This window comes from Pristiophorus japonicus, chromosome 8, assembly GCF_044704955.1.
Source record: "Pristiophorus japonicus isolate sPriJap1 chromosome 8, sPriJap1.hap1, whole genome shotgun sequence".
Classification (NCBI taxonomy): domain Eukaryota; kingdom Metazoa; phylum Chordata; class Chondrichthyes; family Pristiophoridae; genus Pristiophorus; species Pristiophorus japonicus.
In genome coordinates this window covers 119,207,946-119,231,160 of record NC_091984.1, presented here as the reverse complement: position 1 = coordinate 119,231,160, position 23,215 = coordinate 119,207,946, and the positions used below count along the sequence as shown (strand labels likewise).

The 23,215-nt window shown below is 39.5% G+C and overlaps 1 protein-coding gene across 2 annotated transcripts in view; it reads right to left on the bottom strand.

Moving 5' to 3' along the window:
• uck2a (uridine-cytidine kinase 2a) overlaps positions 1-23,215 on the bottom strand; it is a 45,009-nt gene that overhangs the window by 11,927 nt on the left and 9,867 nt on the right. Inside the window, exons 4-7 of one of the 2 annotated variants that reach the window (XM_070887356.1) lie at positions 21,014-21,156; positions 19,188-19,285; positions 12,468-12,516; positions 5,962-9,101 (exon numbers count right to left, since the gene is read on the bottom strand). In XM_070887356.1, coding sequence (XP_070743457.1) covers positions 8,965-9,101; positions 12,468-12,516; positions 19,188-19,285; positions 21,014-21,156 — 427 coding nt within the window. In that variant the 3' untranslated portion in view covers positions 5,962-8,964. Of the gene's footprint in view, positions 1-5,961; positions 9,102-12,467; positions 12,517-19,187; positions 19,286-21,013; positions 21,157-23,215 lie in introns of those variants that run through there. The other variant, XM_070887357.1, reaches the window with a different exon arrangement.

Sequence of the window (23,215 nt, the reverse complement as noted above, 5' to 3'; positions counted from 1 at the left end):
ATTGGTGGCTATGCCTTCAGCTGCCTAGGCCTTAAGCTCTGGAATTCCCTGCTTAAGCCTCTCTACCTCTCTTTCCTCCTTTAAGACACTCCTTAAAATCTACCTCTTTGACCAAGCTTTTGGTCCCCTGCCCTAATTTCTTCTTATGTGGCTTGGTGTCAAATTTTTGTCTTATAATACTCCTGTGAAGCGCCTTGAGACGTTTCACTACATTGAAGGCGCTATATAAATAAAAGTTGTTGTTGTTACAGCAATAAAACTTCACATGCTTAGCAGGCTTCTGGTTACTTGATCACATTAATTGGGACACAACATTGGACAACACTGCAGAACTGGTGTACACTGAGAAATGCAGTTTAGTGGAGTAACGTGACCAACTTGTCAAACTGTTTGTGCAAAGACCACTATATCTATCGATGATATTAAATGTCTCATACCTGTTGCACTCACCCTGTCCACATTGCCCTTACTTCACGCTTTTTGAGTAATGCTTTTTTGTCAACATTCATGAGAAAACTGTATGTCAACATTTTCTTTAGGTTCCAGGCTCTACCCTGGTCTATAGAGTGTTCTAAATGATACATGGTAGGCTTTGTTCAGCACTCCTAAACTCTTGTCCAATAAACTGTCCCTGTGCAGAATGGATTGCCACTCTGATTTGCCAATGTCTTTTGATGGAGAAATCCAGTCTAATCTGGAAAAAGATATGGAAATTATAATAGTTATTTCCCAAACAGAAGGAACACAGCAACATACACACTTGTAGAATTCACTGAGATCAGTGCAGTTGCAGCGTAGATCCCATAACAAAGTTCACTCTGATTACAGACATCTTGTATGGTTGTCTGCTGTTCCAACTGAAATAGCTATGTATGCCTGGTGCATGTTCTGAGGTATAGGTTAGTGCTCCATCAGCCAAACAAATGCTCGCTTTCAACCCAGTTACATGACGTAGACTCAATTACAGCAACAAAAATGGCAGCAATTATTCGACAATCTGGCCTATGGCATTTATGTGAACAGGTGAAGCTGCAGACATTCAACAAGACAAGTGGTAGACACATTGAAAATAACATTTCTAGCAACCCAGTGAGTCTAACATCCAGTGCTATGATGTTCAGAACAATATAGATCTTCTCAATCTTATTGCAGCATACGCTATCTCAGTTGAATGTTTCGTGCTATTTCTGTCATACTTTCAAAAATTTGGGTGTACTGCAGTTACATGTCAGCTGTGGCTCAGTGGATAGCACACTCGCCCCTGAGTCAGAAGGTTGTGGGTTCAAGTCCCACTCCGGGGACTTAAGCATATAAATCTACGCTGACACTCCAGTGCAGTGCTGCACTGTCAGAGGTGCCATCTTTCAGATGAGACATTAAATTGAGGCCCTGTCTGCTCTCTCAAGTGGATGTAAAAGATCCCATGACACTATTTCGAAGAGGAGCAGGGGAGTTTGCCCCAGTGTCCTGACCAATATTTATCCCTCAATCAACATAACAAAAACAGATTATCTGATCATGATCACATTGCTGTTTGTGGGAGCTTGCTGTGTACAAACTGGCTGCCGTGTTTCCCACATTACAATATACTTCAAAAAGTACTTCATTAGCTGTAAAGCGCTGAGATGTCCGGTGGTCATGAAAGGCGCTATATAAAGTATTTTTTATACCTTCTCAGGTTCAGTGGGGGTTGACTTTCATTTCCCGATATCTACTCATACAATAGCATAACCAAGGGGTGTAACAACTGTACCTCGTCATCTGAAATGGATGATGAACCAGACTCAGTTAATTCAAACAGAACGTGTTATCGTGTACACAATAAAGAACATACCAAACGTTACCAAATCAGTGGGTCACCTTACTTGATTTAAACAAGATATTTCTGACTATTCCATCCAGCGGTCATAGGGAAGGCCAGTCAGCCCCAAGCATCCGAGACCAGTAACTCTCCAGCATAATGGACGTGAGTTGTTTATCGATTACCAGGGCAAGGTAACAGTCTGCCCATTATCCAGTCCATGAAGAAATATCAAAGCTAGCTCATTAGCATCTTAACTACCAGTCATCTCAGAGAATTTTTTTTTTAAACTTGCATGAATTCACAATATTTTAAAACACAAGATTACTGTGGGAAAATGTTCAAAAGATCCCAAAACATGTGGAAGTACAAAAAGATTGCTGGTACTATTAGTAATAATGAGTTCAGTATTTGTTGCAGCAGGTCAAAAGTAGTTTTGCCTTTTATCGGCCTTTCACCAAACCTCCAATGAATTGTAATTCTAAAATGTCAAAAGACTTTTGAAAACATATACGTGTTTACAACTATGGATTAGTGTTTGCTTCACTTAGTATTGAGGTGGGATAGGACATTTGAAAATGGAAGACATGGAAATTATAGCTCATTGTATCATAAGATTGTTTTTTTTGTCACATTGAAACTTTGCTCCATAATTCAGTCAACTGTACACAAATGGAAGTACTGATCATATGATCATGGTTTGATTTTTTTGAATGAGCAATACAATCAATACATACAATCAAGCATGAACACAAGAACATAAGAAATAGGAACATATCAGGGGCATACCGCCCCTTGAGCCTGTTCTGCCATTCAAGATCATGATTGATCTTCTACATCAACTCACTTTCCTGCCCTGTCCCCATATTCCTTGATTCCCTTAGTGTCCAAAGATCTATCGATCTCAGTCCTTGAATATACTCAATGACTGAGCATCCACAGCCCTTTGGGGTAGAGAATTCCAAAGATTCACAACCCTCTGATTGAAGACATTTTTCCTCATCTCAGTCCTAAACAGCCAACCCATGTCCTGAGACACTGCACCCTAGTTCTAGACTCTCCAACTAGGGGAAATAGCCTCTCAGCATTTACCCTGTCATGTCCTCTAAGAATTTTATGTTTCAATGAGATCACCTCTCATTCTTCTAACCTCTTGAAAATATAGGCCCATTCTGCTCCATCTCTCCTCATAGGACAGCCCTCTCCATCCCAGGAATTAATCTAGTAAACCTTTGTTGCACCCCCTCTAAGGCAAGTATATCCTTCCTTAGATAAGACCAAAACTGTAGAGTACTCCAGGAGTGGTCTCACCAAAGCCCTGTAAAATTGCAGCAAGACTGCCTTCCTCTTTTTCCAAGGAGGTTGGAGTATAAGGCCAACATACCATTTGCCATCCTAATTGCCTTTTGTGCCTGCATGTTAACTTTCTATATGATTTGTGTACAAGAACACCCAAATCCCTGTGAATACCAACATTTACTAGTCTCACCTAATAATCCGTATGTTGCTTTGTACACAGCAGCAAATGGCGACCTGTGCCAATGAATACACTGATTGGCAGATGTACATTGTTTCCACCATGCCAGAAATTGCTGTCATTATATTTGGTGCTGGAAGTGAGTTAAATATTACAAATTGTGACTCCTCCTCCTCCCCCTGAAGATGGTGGGTTTAGGCACATGAATTAGATATAGGGTGTTTATTATACTCTGGTGTATGTTTCCTCATGTTGAGTAAAGTTGATAATTCTGAATAGTTTGTCATGATACTGAAGATCCATCATGCCACAGTACTGTAACTTCTTTATAATTTTGTTGACTGCAGGTGTCTGATTCCGATATGTATCAGTACAAAGGCTATTTCAACAGCACATCGTTTTAAGCTTACCCAAAAAGTTGCAAATTGGCATCTCAATTAGATTTGTACTCCCCAGTTAATAATGGTAACTTCTTCAATAGTGGCATCATACAACTTTGACACGGTGATTACACAGAAATGCTGCTGATCCTTTAGCACGTTCCAACTGCTTTCAGGACTTTCTAAATCACAATGTTTTGAGTGTTTCCAAAGAGTTCATAGTGATATTACTAGTAAAATCTTAATGATTTGAAGGCATGAGGTACAATCTTTAGATGACCAATCACAGGTGCCAAAAGCTTTGAAGATCTGCATATGGTTAATAGTGGTTGGCGTGCCACGTTATTGGATTTACTGGAAGAGGATGAGTGGTATGCATGCCTTAGAGGAAACAGAAATCCAAAGTGATTGAGTTATGCCAGTTTGCTACAATATTCTTTATAATCCTGCTAATCCAGTGAAGTTGTGGGAAGAACACAAAAATGAACTTTATGAAGATTTGCTATTGATATTTGATGTCTTGCAAATAATGCCCAACTGATATAGAATGCATAACAAATGCAGCTCTCCTAGATGCAATAATATCGCAGGAAAGAACATAACTGATTTATCCTGGAGGCCCATTCTCAATGAATATGAAGAAGCCTTGGGGTATAGGCAAAGATATGAAGGGCTTGGAACCAAGGCAGGTAGGAAGAGTTAAGATACAGATCGGCCAAGACCTAATTGAATGGTAGAACAGGCTCCAGGGGCTGAATAGTGACTTTGCCACTGTCTCTTCAGGAATGCTGCTAAATGAACAGCTCATTCCAAATTACTTTGGAGTTTTGAATATTGGCGGCCTTGCCTTCAACTGCCTAGGTTCTAAACTCTGGCATTCTCTCCAACATGCCACTTCTTTCCTTCTTTAAGATGCTCCTTAAAACCTACCTTTTCAACCAAGCTTTTGGTCATCTTCCCCAACATCTCCTTACAGTGTCATCTTGTTTTTTTTGATTAACACTCCTATTGTGAAGTATCTTGGGATGTTTTATGTTAAAGGCGCTATACAAGTACAAGTTGTTGTTGAATATTAAAATTCTACTTGGGCATGGCCAAATTTATCAAGTTTGCAAAAGTTGGAGGAGGATCTCATGGCAAATAGCTTTATTTTTGAGACGGTTGATTGAAGTTTCCACAATAACATGAAATAAGTTTTCTATGGCAATTGAATGTGTTCATGAGGTTTGCGGGTGACTTTTTTGTTGCGCTATGGAACACGTGCACAAATAATTCCTTCAACTCAAAGTCTTGTCTGTGAAACATACACACGTCATGAAGCTTACTATTAATATTCAACTTCATGGGTTTGAGTCAAATTGCAGATTGGTGAAAGCAGCCAAGTGATATTATCCCTGAACTCTTGTAAATCTTTCCACCTGCCTGATGAAATGTTGTGGTAATGAGAGATCGTCGATGATCTGCTTATGATTGCATATTCAGATCTTCAGTTGGAACAGCAAAAACATGCAGTGGGAAGAGGCATTCTTACTCAAGTACGATTATGTTGACAGTATTAATGAAAATGTCCTGGAACTATTTCCTGTAACTAGTAAGTCTCTTAGTGCTGACTTGTGTCACTAATCAGACTCGAGCAGCTTTGTTTCTAGTAAAGCACTAAGCCATTATCAGAAATTTCTCCACTGCACCGAGTGAAGAAATTAGGTTTACTTATCATGCTGCTTTGTAATCTGAATCCTGCAGAAAGACTTCGGCAATGGCATATGATTAACCTGTCACAGAATTTATCCACAGATGATTACCTGTAGTAATCACAGCATCAACCAGTCAGATGCATTATTTTCATCCCACATATCTCTAATTCTATCTCATTTTGCATGCCTTTCAGCTTGAAAAGCCATCTGTAAGATCTGCATTTGCAATGACAATCAACAAATCTCAAGGACAAACAATGCATTATAATGAACTCTATCTGTCAGTCTGGATTCTCCCCATGGGTACTTTTATATGTGTATTCACAATATTTATTCATCATGGTGTTATGGTGGTCATAATATTGGGGGGGGGAGAAAGAGAAGCAATAATGGGGTACATTCCAAAAATATTGGCTGTGTGAAGTTTAGTTTATTTTCTAACGGGAATAGAAACAGTTGCAGGACTTGTATATACGCTTACGTGACATCTCAATTTTTTTCTTTGAAGAAGCTCCTCTTTCTTTTTAAAGCAAGCTTCTCATTGGCAAAATATAGACCGCCTCCTAATAATTTTTTTTTGTTGAAATTAAACAAACTACAAAATCACAATTCTCCATAGAAAATTCTTATTTTATTCGGGTATAGCGAGTTAAGAGTCCCTTTATTCCCTGATTTTCTATGGTTGTGGACTGATATATAATACATTACACAGCATTAGAGGAGAAGGTGGGCCTGAAAAAGGGAAGTAGAGAAAATAAACTTAAATCAAGTATTCCACCAACAAAAAGGTTACCTGCACCATCACAAAGCAAGAACGGACCACTTTGGCCAAACAGAACAGAAGGTCGATGAATTATATTTCTACTTCAAGTTTAACTCCCCATTTTGGTGATAGATAATAAAACCCATTTACAGTGTACACAGGAAGATATGCAACATTTCAGAAGTTGGTCAAAACATAATCTTGCAGGCATTTGTCTTTTAGACAACAAAGCCAAATTCAAGTATTTTACAGAATCAGAACCACACACACAGGCAATCTTTGCGAAACTTAGTGGAGTTGGTAAGCATCTAATCTTTCCTCTCCTGAAAAAAAAGCCTCTACATGCACAACTATTAAAAAGGTGTTAGCAAATAATTAAGACTAACTGATCACAATGTTAGTTAAGAAATAATGTTTGCATTGGTTCCCAGTAGCAGAGGGTGAGATACACACATGACCCAATACATGAATGGTATTACCCTAGATATCACTACAGTTGCAATGTCCCAAATCCAGAACTCAAACTGTACATTTTGCGCATAGCTGATGGAGTCATCCGTAATTATTGTCCGAAAACCGGACATTTGAGGCAAAACCCGAAATCTGGTATGGATTCGGTCGAGGATTCCGGATTTCAGTCAAGAAAATAAAGTCTGAAATCTGGAATCCTCGACCGAATCCGTGCCGGATTTTAGGTTTTGATGGATTTCGGACCTCGCCGCTCAAAACCCGGCACGGATTCGGTCAAAGATTCTGGATTTCAGACTTGATTTTCTTGTCTGAAATCCAGAACAAAAACTGGCATGGATTCAGACCCAAGGATTCCAGACGTTGTACCTGTATATATTTCCTGTAGATAGGAGATTGATAATATTCTGACATTTACAATCCTTCCACTTTCCATGTGTTGGCTTTACTTTAGCTAACATTAGTTGCATTTACAACACTCATGCAGCTGATATTTGTTTTACAACTCAATAACCTGAAAGTACTACATATGGCTTGGCACTACTGGTATTTAATATTAACTCTTAAATTCCTGCACTCTGCTGCATCAAAAAAACATGCAAACTTGACACTAAAAGGAGTCCCAATATATGTCTTAGCATTGAAACTGTTGCTCAAACAAAACAGGTTAGTGTTATTTTATCCTGGAACTTTTCACCAGCTGGTTTTAAAATAGATTGAGGAAGCATTTTATTTGCAGTTATTTTTTTTATATAAAGTCGATTACGCTAAGTTCACAGGTCAGTCAGTTGATTGAGCATAGGACATGGCCTTGAAATGAAGATCAGTTTTTTTTAAAACTGTACACAATAAAACTGTAAACCTGGACATAAAATGTTGGAAACATGCAGAAAAGTCCATCAGTATCTGTAAAAGAAAAAGTGATTGTGTTTTGGGTGCAACCTATCATCAGAAATAGGAACGAACTCTTAATGGAAGTGAAAGATAATTTGGGGGGGGAGAGGGGGGAACGTGGGGGTGAAAGAAAGACAGAATTTCTTCCCTCCTCTTTGGTTCCATTAAAAAAGCTCGCTCATTTTCCAGTTACAATGAAAAGATCTACAGCTGAAACATTAGCCTACTGAAAAGTGGAAAGGGGGTGTCGGAGAGGTGAAGAAGATAGTTAAAATGAGAAAAAGTAACCCTGGAATATGAAATTAAAACAGAGTAGAAAGATTTAAACTATCAAAAAGGGAAATTTAAGACCGCTATCAGGAAATTCATTGTAAATGCACACAAAAAATTAATACAGAATGGACTTCTCTGTTAGTGGAGACAAAAAACTGGATGTTGCAAATGGAGGAGGGGATGGGGAACTGTAGGGTCTTCGTGGATAGCTGAATCAAGATGGCTGGAATGGTCCTCTGTAAATTATCCATGGATCTTTTCTCTTTATGGAGACTGATGAAATGCTACAAACAGTTATTCCATCTGTTCATTATTAGCTTAGCTTCCAATTCAAAATGAATGGAAAGATTGATAAAAAGCACCAGTGACCTGGAAAGTACAGGTTTCACAAAACAATCCCTTTGTCAAACAAGCCCAATACAGTAATATACATTTCAGAAGTGTTTTCTAGTAACATTGTAAAGTGATGGGCCCAGTCCAATCCTAATCCACTGAATATTCTCCTCCTCCTCCTCCTCCTCCCCCCACCCCCCCCAAAATGCAGTTTGTACTCAGACAAAATCAATCTACAGGAATAAACATCATGGGGGCAATGATCCCCACCTCCTTTAAGAAAGCCGCTGATGTATAAACACCCCCACCCAAAACTACCCAGGAGCATCTACAATCTATATAAAATCAGCCCGCTGGCACATCATGGGTTAGAAGGTAAAGCAATGTACAGTAACAGCATACCTCTTAAATATTGCTGTACAGGCATGAATACCCAGAGTTGCATGTTCTGCATCATATTTCCCACTTTGTTTCTCAAATCAAAAAGTTACTCTACAATAGGACCATCACAACAGGACAAGATTTGCCTTCATTGCTTACATTTCCAAACTAAAACACACCAAACTAAAACACAAGTGTATTCATGGTTGGATTGTATTTCTTTGACAGAGACAGAGTTGCTTGAGCACAAACATTTAGTAACAACTTACTGGGCAAAAGGCAAAATGTCACTTCTTTTAAAGTTAAGCAATAGACAAAAACTTGCTTGGCAAAATTAAATACTTCCGAAAGAATTCGGTTTTGTCACCAGCAAAAATGAAGCCATAACTTTGCTTTGAACAAATGTTGCAAGACCTTGGCTGGTTTCCCCTTCCCAAAGACAGTAAATAGTAAAGTCAATGCTAAACTCCAATAGAGGGTTTCTACTGCTTGATCTTCGGTCAGTGGGGTCTGCTGTTGGAATCCGAAGTCTCTCTCTTGCGTGAAGCACTGTAGCCATTCAAACAACCGTTCTGGCGCTTGGTCAGCCCACCATTGAGAAGATCTTGTATATGCTGCACTATCAAGTTTATGGCAACTAGCAGGAAGAATAGGAACATTAAACAAACTGGAATTAATACTTGCACACTAAGCACCCTGTAGGACATGACGACCAAGGATATTATGCACTTAACCAGTTCATCTCTACCAGCACCTCCCTTTCCCCCCCCCCCATGCCCCCTCTTCCCAACATCCACCCTTAAAAACAGATGGCTTTATAATTTGCAATGACTGCAGTTTTTAAAAAAAAAGTATTTTTTATTCTGCTTTACTATTCCAGGCATGCAATGGATAGAGATAAATGAATCCTCGAGGGAATGCAATGGACACAAGCATGTGGAGAAGGATCACTGTTCACATTATAGCACATCCCTGTACTGAGAGTGTGTGGTGGAGGCACAATTCTTGCTCTAGCTAAAGCTATTAATTGCAAGATCGAAGGAAAAGTAGCATCAGCAACAAGGAGAATAGCAGGATACTCAGTCCAAGGTAAGAATTGAGAGATCACATCCTTAATCATAGCATCTAACATGCTGGTTTAGTATGAAGCATTTTTGCTCAAAGGTACAGTATTAGCACTCCATAAATTGCAGAATTGCTATCTGGTTCAGAATAACCCACTAGATTGCAGTGTAGTCTTGAGTCTCAACACTGTCCCTATTTCAACAAGTCCAAAACTGAGGTGAGCTTGAGTTCTAAGTTTTTATTAATCCACCGATTAATAAACCTCAAAAGTTAATATTCCCATATTATAAAGATGCACAAGTGGAGAAAATAGTCTACATCAAGAGCCAGACCTTTGAAGTCCAATATATTATGATTTCTCACAAAAAGCCCAGAGTAGTCTAAAACTACACAATTGGTGGCACTATGAATATTTTCTTGTGGTACACAGCAAGTTAAAATTATTTAGGGCTGACACATTCCTGTCTGCGCTCCAGTCCTCAGTTTTCCCAAATAGGAACACTATTAGAATCTTTAGATCTCTAGCTCTGCTCAATTTGGAGAAAAAGTCATTCAGACTTAAATTGTGTTTTCTTCCTCCATAATTCTAAAAAGGTCCACGATGCTTTCAAAAATTCATATATACTCCCATAGTTAAACATGTGTTTCACATACAATAAAGTTTTTTATTCATTCATGGTATTTGTTGCCCATCCCCAAGTGCCCTCAAGAAGGTGGTGGTGAGCTGCCTTCTTGAATACAACGGAGTGAAATGGCCTAGCAAGTCAGAGGGTAGTTATATTGCTGTGGGTCTCGAGTCACATGGGCCAGATCAGGTAAGGATGGAAGATTTCCTTCCCTAAATGACATTAGTGAACCAGATGGGTTTTAAAGACAATTAAGTAGTTTCATGGTCACTATTACTGATATGAACTTTTTATTCCAGATTTAATTGAATTTAAATTCCACATTAGTCTAGGATTCTGGATTACTAGTCCTGCAACATAACCACTATGCTACCATTCCCATTAGCTTAGCCCAGTGACTACATGATAGTAAATGTAAAGTGCATCTTGAATGGTAAATGCAAGGCGTGTATCAGTAATTGTCCCATAGCTGTAATTCACAGTATAAAAGTAGCCACAATCTTCATCGGATGCAAAGTGACTATGGGGGCAATTTTAAATTTTAGCGATAGTGTAAATGGATCGGCTGCCCATTAGACATCTCTCCCAATTTAGTTTCCATTGAAGTCAAATCAATTGGGAGAGGTGTAATTGACCCAGAAATAGTCTCAGACATGGACTTCAGACAAAGTTTCTACTTTGTAAGTTTTCAAACTAAGATCCTGGTTTGCCAAGGGTATTGGATTCCTCTATCTGTTGACTATGGGGAACAAATTTTTTGTATTGCCATATAATGATAAAAAAAAAACACACATTTTGGCAATGATTTGGATAGCAAAACTTTTGAAAATCAGAAGAGGTTTTGGGACCCCCAACATGCATTTTTTTTTTTTAAAGCTACTGCTGGAAGTACCTGCGATTTTTGAGCTCTTCCAAATCCTATCCTTTGGACTGCTTTACCAACCACAAATTTTAAAACTGAATTCTCCTAACATGCCATTGCTAAACCCATTATTCCACTACTGTGCAGCGTTGTGGAGTTGTTCTGCAGCTGGGAATGTACCACAAGTCTTCATCGTATACAAAATGAATGATATCCTTTGGTGGTGGTCTAGGAGGGTCTCTCAATGTCCTGCTCTGGGCCCAATTACATGAAAGGGCAGGGGTGGGGGAGCAGGTCAAGTTCTTTAAATTGTCTAAATTCACATGTTTATTACTGCAATAACATAGCTACCTTTATTCAATTAAGTTCTATAGCTACTATTATTCAATAAGTATTTTTGAGGAAAAAAAACAGCTATTAAATTAGATGAACCATCAAATCTGGTCAAAACTGTTTGCAGAATCAATTGCAACTGCTGCTGCATTTAATTCCCAGCATTGCTGCAAGGTAAAAATGAAGCAGTACAGAGACCAAATCTCAAGAAGCAGCATTTTCCATGGGTGCAGGAAGCAGCAACTCAAGCAGTTTGCCAACTACCATTTTGTGGCTGCAGCTGGGGCTATGGACTCAACCATCCAGTGCAGACCAAAGAGATGGTTTTTGTATGCTGGTCTATACAGACTTACACCACTGGTGGTTAGAAAAGCTGCAGCTTTCACAAGTTTGTGGTATTGTTGCTGTAGGATCCACCTGCACCGCGCAAGAGAATCCAGGGCACAATTAAAAGAGACTGCGGGCTCTAAACCAGTACTCAAGATATATACACAATATTAAATAGATTGCTAATTAAGATTAATTGACAATTTATCATTGTCGATAGTCAAGGCCAAATTTAACTGAGTTAAATTAGATGTCCTGTGAAGAGCTTTTACCCTTCAATTATATACAATGGCAAAAAAAAACTGATGTCCCAAGACCTGCCATTTTGGGTTGTTGACAACGGATCACTCAGTGGAGCTGGTGCGACGCTAGACTATGGGGGCATGAAGCTGCTCTCCAGCGCAACCAAAAAATCAATGTATTGGATCCCCCTGGATACCAATCTGGAGTACCAGTTGAATACACAATAGGAATTTGGGAATGAGACCTCCTCCTATTATCCTGGTTTCAACACATATTACTGCTATAGTCCATGAGTTGAACACGTCCTATACCTAGTTGAGATGGTTCACCTACAATATGAGCGTGAATAATTACAGCATCAGAAGTTCAATTACCAGTGCAGGTAGTAAGTCAATGCTGACGGTCAGGAGATATATGGAAACAAAAAGGTTCACAGCACAATAACTGATCTCACCCAACAACTGTCAATCAACTACAAAACAGCTACTTTGCTGCAAGGAGGGAGGAGGACTACATAAAACATTAAAAGCAATGAGAAGCTTCATACCCAAGTTTTCTGCTCCTCTTGGAATGATGACGTCTGCATACTTTTTAGTCTGTTTTTCAAAAAAATAATGTTTACTTGGTGGTGTATCAAAACATAATAGATTAAAGAGTGGCCCCCGAATTTATACATGTGGCATGCGTACACTATAATAGACCAAGCGAGAATAAAGGGAGATTAGTGGAGACCTTTGTTATTACGCCAAGAACTGCATGTTAGGAACTGATGGCACAAACATGAGGCTTTAGACATATACAAGAATCTTGTGACTCTGCTGCTTTTTAATAAAGCAGTTCAATCTGTAAATCAATGTTACATTACACCGTTTGCTGCCATTCTATTTACTTAGATGGTTTAAATGAAGGCTTACTCCTTGATTATACAGCTTACTTAGATGGACATGACAAAAATACACCTTTAAAACTCATTTGAAAAGATACTTTTCAAAAATCATTAAATAATCTGTTTAATGTAGTGCTAGTGTTAGAATACTTGCATTTATAGTGCTGCTTTGGCACGTCATAAACATCTTTGAATAAAATACAACTCCATCATAACAGTTGCTGCATGCAAAACAAACACTTACATAATTTTCCTCTTTATAATTGCACAGAAACAGGCCTCTTGGCCCAACTGGTCTGTGCTGGTGTTTATGCACCACAGGAGTCTCCTCCTGCCCTACCAGCATATCCTCCAATACTAATCTAGCTTCCCCTTAAAATATGGTTAACAAAGCAGAAAATAAAACCCTTATTTAAAAAAAAAGATTTCTCAACTATAATACAGCTAAAGGAACCATGCTGGTAAATACTTTATCCGTTGTGTTCTTTGCCAATTTGACTTTTTCTAGATATCAGGCACCTTCTAGTCCTGTGAAAGCTGCAATGTGGTTTTTTTATAGCTAAGAATGTAAATACAGGATTTGAGCATAATTCAGTCCAGGCTTACAAAGAACTTCATGGGAAAAAAAAATCTGTAGGCAGTTTTACATTTAATTAGTGCGCCAAAACAGCATTCAAATAGACACGTGAACTCAGCGCACCACTCTCCCCAGCTCACTTAGCTTGATGCCATTATTCTTAAAATCAAGGTCTGTTAGAGGCCATTCTCCCACACCCCCCTTGGACCAGCACTTGTGCATGTATTTTGCAGCTCGCATGAGTGAAAAGTCACTTTGATACATCACGACAGATCAATAATAAATTGCAGATTGTGAAAATACAAACAAACATATTCGCTAATTTTACAACAGAGATTAGTGATTTAAAATGGATATCCATATAGGACAGGACTATGCATCAAGGTGGAACTAGCTCTGTTTACCAAACAAGTACAAGAGGCACTTAATCGGATAGCAGCGCATAGGACCTGCTAAAAATGTGGGTCACCAATACTTCCTGGATTCAAAAAGTTAGATCCTTTATGCAGCCATTAGCAGAAATATTACACATCTGCCACCAATGTAAAAGTTCCCTAAAGCAGAAAAGACCAGCAACATATAAATCACGATTATAGAAAAAAAAATTCACTGTTGAAGAACTGTGCACAGTTCTGGTCTCCATATTACAGAATGGATATAGAAGCACTTGAGAAAAGTGCAAAAAAGATTTACAAGGATGTTACCAGAACTGAGGGGGTACAACTATTAGAAAAGACTTAACGGGCTGTGGCTCTTTTCTCTGGAAGAGAGGACAGTGAGGTGACCCGATAAAAGTCCTTAAAATTGTGTGGTTTGATAGGATAGACGTAGAGTTTGGGGCCATAATTAAAAGATAGTCACTAATAAATCCAATGAGGAATTCAGGAGAAACTTTTTTTAAATGAGAGAGCGGTGAGAATGTCAAACTCACTACCAAGTGAGTGGTTGAAGTGAATAGCATTTAAGGGGAAGCTAGATAAGTGTCTGAGGGAAAAAGGATATGTTGATAGGGTGCTAGGGGGAATTAGATGAAGTAAACAGAGTGGTAAGATGGCTCGTGTAACACCGGCAGAGGCTGGTTATGCCGAAGTGGCCTGTTCCGGTGCTGTAAATTCTATAATCAGTTTGGATTTTGGAACTGCCTGGAGACAGTCAACTCACATTGACGAACAGGAGGCAAGAGGAGAGATTATTTTAGATTTAAACAAAATCCCAGAAATGTGCTAACTGGTTACAGCATTGGAGTGATTTTTGAACTGGGGTTCACTGGCCTTTGGAGGTCTGTAAGGAGTTTGCAGAGTTAGAACATGAACTTCAGATTTCTGCTCATGTATCTGTATTTCAATAGATCCACATTCCCTTGGACAGCAAGGTGGCCCTTTCTGCAATATAGCATGCTCTACCTTTGGGTCACTGTCTAGGCCTTTAGAAGTTTTAGGACACAGGATCTTCAGAAATGTGTTGATATTTTCAAGGGGTTCCTTCACCACATAGCAAAGTTTAAACCTCTTGGATGTCTGTTCTACTTAGGATAGTATGCAGGTACAGCAAGTGATCAGGAAAGCCAATATTGCAAAGGGGATGGAGTATAAAAGCAGGGAAGTTTTACTACAGCTATACAGGGTATTGGTGAGGCCACACCTGGAATACTGCGTGCAGTTTTGGTTTTCATATTTATGAAAGGATATACTTGCCTTGGAGGCAGTTCAGAGAAGGTTCACTAGGTTGATTCTGGAGATGAGGGGGTTGACTTGTGAGGAAAGGTTGAGTAGATTATGAGGGGGCTTGACAAGGTGGATGCAGAGCATGTTTCCACTGATAGGGTAGACTAGAACTAGGGGGCATAATCTTAGAATAAGGGGCGACCCATTTAAAATTGAGATGAGGAGAAATTTCTTCTCTGAGGGTTGTAAATCTATGGAATTCGCTGCCTCAGAGAGCTGTGAAAGCTCGGACATTGAATAAATTTAAGACAGAAATAGACAGTTTCTTAAACGGTAAGGGGTTATGGGGAGTGGGCAGGGAAGTGGACCCGAGTCCATGATCGGATCAGCCATCATATTGAATGGCGGAGCGGGCTCGAAGGGCTGTATGGCCTACTCCTGCTCCTATTTCTTATGTTCTTATGTCAGCTGTGACTCAGTGGTAACATGTTCATATCAGAAGGTTGAGAGTTTACACTCCACTCCAGGAACTTGAGCATATAATCTAGGATGACACTCAAACGCAGTGCTCAGTGTGCTGCACGGTCATATGTGCCATTAAACCCAGGCCCCGTCTGCCATCTCAGGTGGACGTAAAAAGATCCCATGGCACTATTTCCAAGAGGAACTGGAAAGTTCTCCGTGTCATGGCCAATATTTATCCCTCAACCAACATCACTAAAACAGATTGCCAGTTCTGACAAAGGGTCATCGACTTAAAGTTTACTGTTTCTCTCTCCACAGATGCTGCTGGGCTGCTGAGTATTTCCAGCATTTTCTGTTTTTATTTCAGATTTCCAGCTTCGGCAGTATTTTGCTTTTAAGAACACAAGAAATAGCAGGAGTAGGCCATTTGGCCCCTTGAGCCTGCTCCGCCATTTAATATCATGACTGATCTGATCATGGGCTCGGCTCCACTTCCCTTCCCGCTCCCCATTACCCTTTATTCCCTTATCGCTCAAAAATCTATATATCTGCCTTAAATATATTCAATGACCCAGCCTCCACAGCTCTCTGGGGCAGAGAATTCCATAGATTTACAACCCTCTGAGAAGAAATTCCTACTCATCTCAGTAGTTTTAAATGGACAGCCCCTTATTCTGAGACTATGTCCCCTAGTTTTAGTTTCCCCTATGAGTGGAAATATCCTCTCTGCATCCACCTTGTCGAATCCCCTCATTATCTTATATGTTTTGATAAGATCACCTCTCCTTCTTCTGAATTCCAATGAGCAGAGGCCCAACTTACTCAACCTTTCCTCATAAGTCAACCCCCTCATCTCCGGAATCAACCTAGTGAACCTTCAAATGAACAGCCTCCAATGCAAGTATATCCTTCCTGTGTCACTAAAACAAATTATCTGGTCATTATCACATTGCTGTGTGCAAATTGACTGCCGCATTTTCATTACAACAGTGACTACACTTCAAAAATACTTCACTAACTTCTTTGGGGCATCCAGAGGTTGTGAAAGGCAGTATATAAATGCAAGTCTCTCTTTCATTACTATGATGCCGTTGATTCGGCAGGGGTGTTGGGGGCACAAAGAAATGCTGGGGAATATGATCAAGATAGCTTATCATCCTTGCTTGTAAAAGGGATGGGTTCACTGTATTAAAACACTTTAGCTCCAGTAACGGAGCCTGGCTGATCAGCTCAAGAGCCTATTAAAACAAAAGATGAAAATGATAAATTTAGGAGAATCAAGGCATAAAATGGAGATGCAATATAATCACACCTAATAGCCATGCATCATGTACAACGGTTTAGAAAATGGGATAGTTTAAAATTATGAGTTTTGTTAAATAGCCTGTGAAGCAGATGAACGAGATGAAGGAGAAATCTCAGACTACAGTGCGGCTAAGAAGCAAATTAGAGACTAGTTATTGCCAACAAACATCTTAAAATGACCCACAGAGCATCTATATCTTTGAGCTATATGGACAAAAGGGTCCCAGATTTAAGTCAATGCAGTGTTAGCTGATCTTAGCTAGGGTAGCAATAAAATGCTACATTCCTAATCGCTATCCAGCAACTCTTGCTGGAAAGTGCTATGTATAAACAGAAATGGACTCAACTGTGATACCCCAGCAGTTGAATAGCCTGCCACCATTCACTGTCAAGACTGACTTCAGTGAGACAACAGATGGCATGGAGAGCTAATGGAACTTTTATCCCACAAGGCGGCAAAATGTCTTCAGGAGTGCAGAAGAGTAAAGGCCAGGAAAGGTGAACTGCTGGAAAAATGATCACGGAAACAGGCAAAGCTATAAGGTTGATTATTTTGGAATGCAACCAAAACTAGATCTATATCGAAGACAACAAATTTTACCTTAATATTTAGACAAGTAGATATTAACTGAAGGTCTATAGTGAAATAAAATGTAAGACAAAGGCAAGCAAATAAAGTTTACTTAATATATCAATGTATTTTTGCATGGGACGGTTTCTAAAAAGTTATTTGGAACTAATGACCATTAGCTAGCTCATTTGAAAATGCTGGTCAGTATAAAGTATATTGTCAGGATAAATGGAAATTAATTAGAAGTGCGAACGTCAAATAAGTGAGTTCAGCAAGGTGCCCGGCTTATACGATTCATGAGCAATAGTGGAGACTTTCTCCACTACTATAAAATTATTTGATAGTACCAAGCCCTTGTGATCAAGTAATAGTGTGAAGAAAATAGTTTTAGACTTCAACTCATATTGGTTTCACAGGAAATATACATAATAAATGGGCTATCAGTATTAGAAAAGGAAGGATGAGGATTGGACTGATCCAAGTCTGTTGTCAACAATACTATCCAAGTACTGGACATCTCTCAAGGGCACCAGATTACAAGACAATAAGGTTATCCAAACCCTGTATAAAAGTGATGCTGCCAGAAGCCACAAATACAATACTGCATGCAACTTTGGGCATTCATCCATTTTGGCCAAGGTCCAGAAAGGAGAATAGCAAGCAGGATTCAGAATGCTGCAAAAGCAGTTTTAATGGGTTAAGACAGGATACCAGACAAGTTTTCAAATAGTTAAATAATTGCGCCCACGGTGACAAAATGCAAAATTAAGCAGCGGTCAGAACACATTTTCTTCCCAAGTCCTTCTCTCCCAGAGCAGTAGATATGGGACAGATGCCCAATAGACGTTAAATAATCTATATACATTATCATGATTGACCCAGTACTCTCAGACCATGGAGGAATCATAAATGCATCTCAGGATTAGATAATGTGAATTGATGTTCTGGAAGCTTGTTAATGTACCTTAAGGTGTTAAGGGGGGGGGGGGGGGGGGGGCTTAAAAAAATCTTAAATGATTTTTATTTTCTTGGAAGTTTTATTTAATCTCCCGAGTGGGTGATTACATTGAATGGATTGGATGACAGTACAGTTTGCACTATCTGAAAGGGAAGAGTTGGCTAGGCCATATAACCCTTCATCAAAATAGCTCATCTCGATAGAACCCACTCGACTTGCCTGGGGCTCAGACATGGTCTACATGACCTATTTACTGCTGATACTGATAATCAACGGAGGCAGAGTACATTAGCAATGCAACGCTGTCTGGAGGTACATGGTTCTACACCAAGTGTCAAATTCCTGCTGCTGTTCAACCACAAGGATCATCACAGCCAAGTTTATAGGAGACGACGTGTATGAAACATTGGGAGTAGAACGGTAGGTATGTGATAGTTGACATTCAAATTTCTGGGAGCTATGGTGACAGTTGGCTCCCACAAAAACAGCAAATTATTTTGCCTTATTGCCAAATGTTTTCTATTACTTCTAGCTCAATATAATTGGCATATTGGTCATATTATTTCCTACAGAATTCCAGTAAAACCATTATTTTAAAAAGCTCATTCTACAACAATCCATATCCCTTAGCAAGCTCAGTAAATCACTTCCAGCTCAGTTATGGCAGCATGGGTAACAGAAACTAAACAAGATCCAACTGCTAAAGGCAACAAGACGGCCAAACAGCAGGACTATTTCCATATAGTGGAAAGAAAGCTAGGGTGCACCCAGAGTGGGCACTCAGCACTCCACCTCCTAGAACCTGAATAAAATGTGACAGTGATGGCCCAATTATACTTACTGGGAGGCAAAATTCTTCAAAAGCTGGCTTGACAAATGTTATGTACTGTGTTAAAACTTGTTCTAGGTCCCGTTGTCTTTCACTGATGTCCCTTAATACTGAAACAAAACAAATAGCCATTCTTACTGCAGAGTTACAAACTGAGCATTTACAGAAATACCCACTTCAAAATAAAAAAATCAGTTACTTAACATAAAATTGTAATATTGTCTTAATTAAATTTTAGTTAATAATGCTCTGCTTTATTTAATTCTGCATTACCCTCTGAAAATGTGAATTTCTGTCACTGCTTAAATTGGTTAGCAGTATAAATAATTGCTCTATGCAGTTTAATACATCGGCATTTAAGAAAAAATGATCAAATTCATTTAAAAAGTTGCATTTACAGGTTTTATAATTTACTGCAGCACAAGCCCATTGTGCCACAAGTTGGTTATTCGCACAATAGAGTACCTAATCTCAGCCAGCTCACTCCAGGAAGCACTGAGTGGAGACAAAAGGGGGGACCCACCATGCCCAATCAGCAAATTAATATTTACAAAGCATTCTCCTCTCTCCATTCTAAAGCATCCAATCATGAAAGCCTACACTTCAAATACCAACATACTTTAAAGTGGTGGGAGGGGCACAGATAAAAGACACTTGACAGATCTGCCATGTTACTACTCCATTTTTAGCTCTCCTAGCATTGTTGTCAAAATGCAAGTAAAAATTTAAGCCTTCCAATAAATAGTATTTTATGCAAATGAGCCACTTGACTTACTGTGCTGGTGCCAGTAATCATGCAAAAATGCTATCAGTCAATGTTTTAGTTAAGTTCAATATTTAAACTCCACTGACGGAATGTCACAAAACAGAGCTGCTCCTTAGAACAGAAACAATATTTTCATGCCTACAGGAACAAGTTGAATCAAGACAAGTATTGTTTAAAAGTAGATCGTCAAATCCTCAAAACAAAAACAGCAAAACGCACAATAGGAGTGAAAACTGAAACCCGTGCAGGCTGGGTATCAGAGACTCCCAGATGGTCTCTGAAATCATCAGAGATCATGTTTACAAGTGTGATGATACCAACGCATCATCATCTAGGGTTGCTTAAGAAACTGATCATGTCCTAAATGTCCTTTGCAACCATACTGTAACGCTCAGAATCCATTGTTACTCATCATCCACTGTGCACTCGTATCTTGCGTCCTTCATGCTTTATTATGCTCCCAGTAATTGTTTTGTCTGCAGTAGCAGTTTTACCGTACTCAAAGAAAACACTCATCTTCACGAATAAACCAAACATGGGGTCCAAGTGGGCCATCACTGAGGTGTACAGGGTCCAGACGGGTCCCTGTTCTGCCGAGATGATGTGTCAACAGCTGGATCCTGCACACCACTTTCTCTAGGTGGTGCAATGGAAGCCAGTGGTTGCCACATTTGGAAGTCCCATCACACTTCCTCTTCACACCAAAGAGATGGTGGAGGTCATTCACCTGTTACATTCTACTGTGTAACCCTGGAACAAGTTACAGGACACCGTTATGTATCATTATGCAGTTTGGGGACAATAGGTAGAACAAATTTAAGTATTACCTCCCCCACCACCACCAATATGTAGCAGCAATTTGGGGGGGGGGAAGAAGATTCCCAGACTTTACTCCTTTCTCAACCATTACATTTCATGGCTATTCTCTTTTTAGTGTGTACTTTTGAACCCCCCACCCCTCCAAAATCTCAACATTGTAAATGCCAACCTGTTGATTGTAAATATAGTAGATAAATGATCACAGACAACACAAACCACCACATCATGATGATAGTTTCTACCTGCCCTGTACCTCTGCGTGACAGCCTGGTGTCTGCATCAGTATCCACAAACAGCTTCATCTGAAACATGTCCCGGATCTCCTGCACGTAAAAGGCTAAGATACCTTCAAATAGCACTACGTCTGCTGGGTAAACAGTCACCGTCTCAGATTTTCTGGAAAAGGTAACATACAAAAATAACAGGAACACTTCAGTTTCTATTGCCAATGATACATGGATGCTAACTAGAACTATTCTATCCTTCTTTGCATACTTGATTTCATTAAGTAATGAAATGCTCTTTTCAACCCAATTCCCCCTTCCTCTGTACATCATGAATGCCCCAGGGAAGCTTGTACAAGGTTCCATTCTATGCAGTAAAACTCATCCAAACAACTGTAGTTCAGTCCGCATCACACCTTCACTTATATGGGTGATAGTTTCCTCTTGCTGAGAGAAAAAAAAAATTAGTATAAACTGAAACTGCTCAGCCACTGAACACCAAGCAGAAATGGCACAGTACCAGACTCATCAATTGGGCTCACTGTAGTGGTTCCTACATTTGTGTTTATATTATACAAAAGAGAAAAAAAATCAGATTCAGCTCAACTTCCTGAAGCATAAAAGATACTTTTGCAGCTTACAGCACACAATGTACAGACCTACATGTTTTACTTGAAAAACGGCCATTGAATTTTAAGCCAAAAGCCTGTGTTTAAATTCTACATTTAAAAAATAAAGTTCAGGTCAGGATGATCTGAACTCCTAGTTCTAGGAAGATTTTGTTTTAACAGTTTAAAAATATTTCAGTCACACTTTGTAACCAGAATATACCCCAGAAAAAAGCTAATCTATAAAAGGGTGGAGAAGAGCTGAACAGGTTACCAAAGTCTAAATGCACCTGAGAAAAGGGAAAGTTGGGCAGGGGAGGGCAAGATTTTAAAAAAACACCCATAGCAAAATTGGAGATTGAATGGTTAAATTCTCAGTTGATACTTGCAACTTGATGAATGGGTTCATTCTTCAGCTCAGAACTGAACAGGAACTAGTTGATGGGAAATGGAATTTTTGGTAAGAGGAGTGACATTTTCTAGCCTTGTCCAAGCTGCATAGCATCTCAAGTAAATCACACATAACCTGGATACATTTATTTTTGGGATGGTGTTTAAATTGCTTCCATGTATTAAAAAATGGTATTAAAGTTGTCAATGTAGCATTGCCCCACTAACATTATTAAATGTTAGTGGGGCAAGTCTGCCCCTGCCTCTCCCACCCCCCGCTTTCCCCTCCCGGGTCAACAAACCTTCATATGGATTGGATTGGGTACATTATGCCAGCTGGATACTATCGCTTAAGAACTTGGGAGCAAAGACACTGATCATAAAATTTACAACATTCAAGATCATGCAAATTCAGATAACAAATGGGAACAGTTATACTGTAAAGCCAACTAGGTGCAAAATCTGTGCGATTTTGACACTCAATTTCAGGAAATGCTGTGTAAATCTTCTCCATTTCTAGTTTTCTCTCCTTTTAAAATCTCTAGTTCTAACCTTTTCAATGGATTTCTATAAAACATCTCATTGCCTCAAATGGTTCACCTGTGTAACAACTTGCATTTATATAGCACCTTGAACATAGTAAAAAAAAATATCCCAAGGTGCTCCATCAGACAACATTTTACACCGAGCCATATAAGGAGATATAATTGGTCAAGGAAATAGGTTTTTAAGGAGAGTCTTAAAGGAAGAGAGTCTTAAAAGGAGGAGAGTGGTAGAGTAGCTTAGGCAGCTGAAGGCACGGCCACCAATGGGTGGAGTAATTAAAATCACATGTGCAAGAGGCCAGAATTGGAGGAAGAGAGATTTCAGAGGGTTGAGGGGCTGGTGAAGGTTACAGAGATAGGATGGGGAGGTGTCAAGGAGGGATTTGAAAAATAAGGCAAGAATTTTAATACTGAGATGTTGCTGGAGCGAGAGCCAATGTAGGTCAGCGAGCACAGGGAAGATGGGTAAACAGTACTTGGTCTGAATTAGGATACGGGCAACAAGTTTTGGATGAGCCCAGTTTCACGGATGGTGCAGGTGGGAGACCGTCCAGAAGAGAATCGGACTGGTTGAGTCTAGATGTAACAAAGACTCAGATGAGGTGATGCAGGGGCAGAGATGGGTGGAGTTATGGAGGTAAAAATAGGCAGTCTTGGTGATGGGAGAGGACATGGGGTCAGAAGCTCA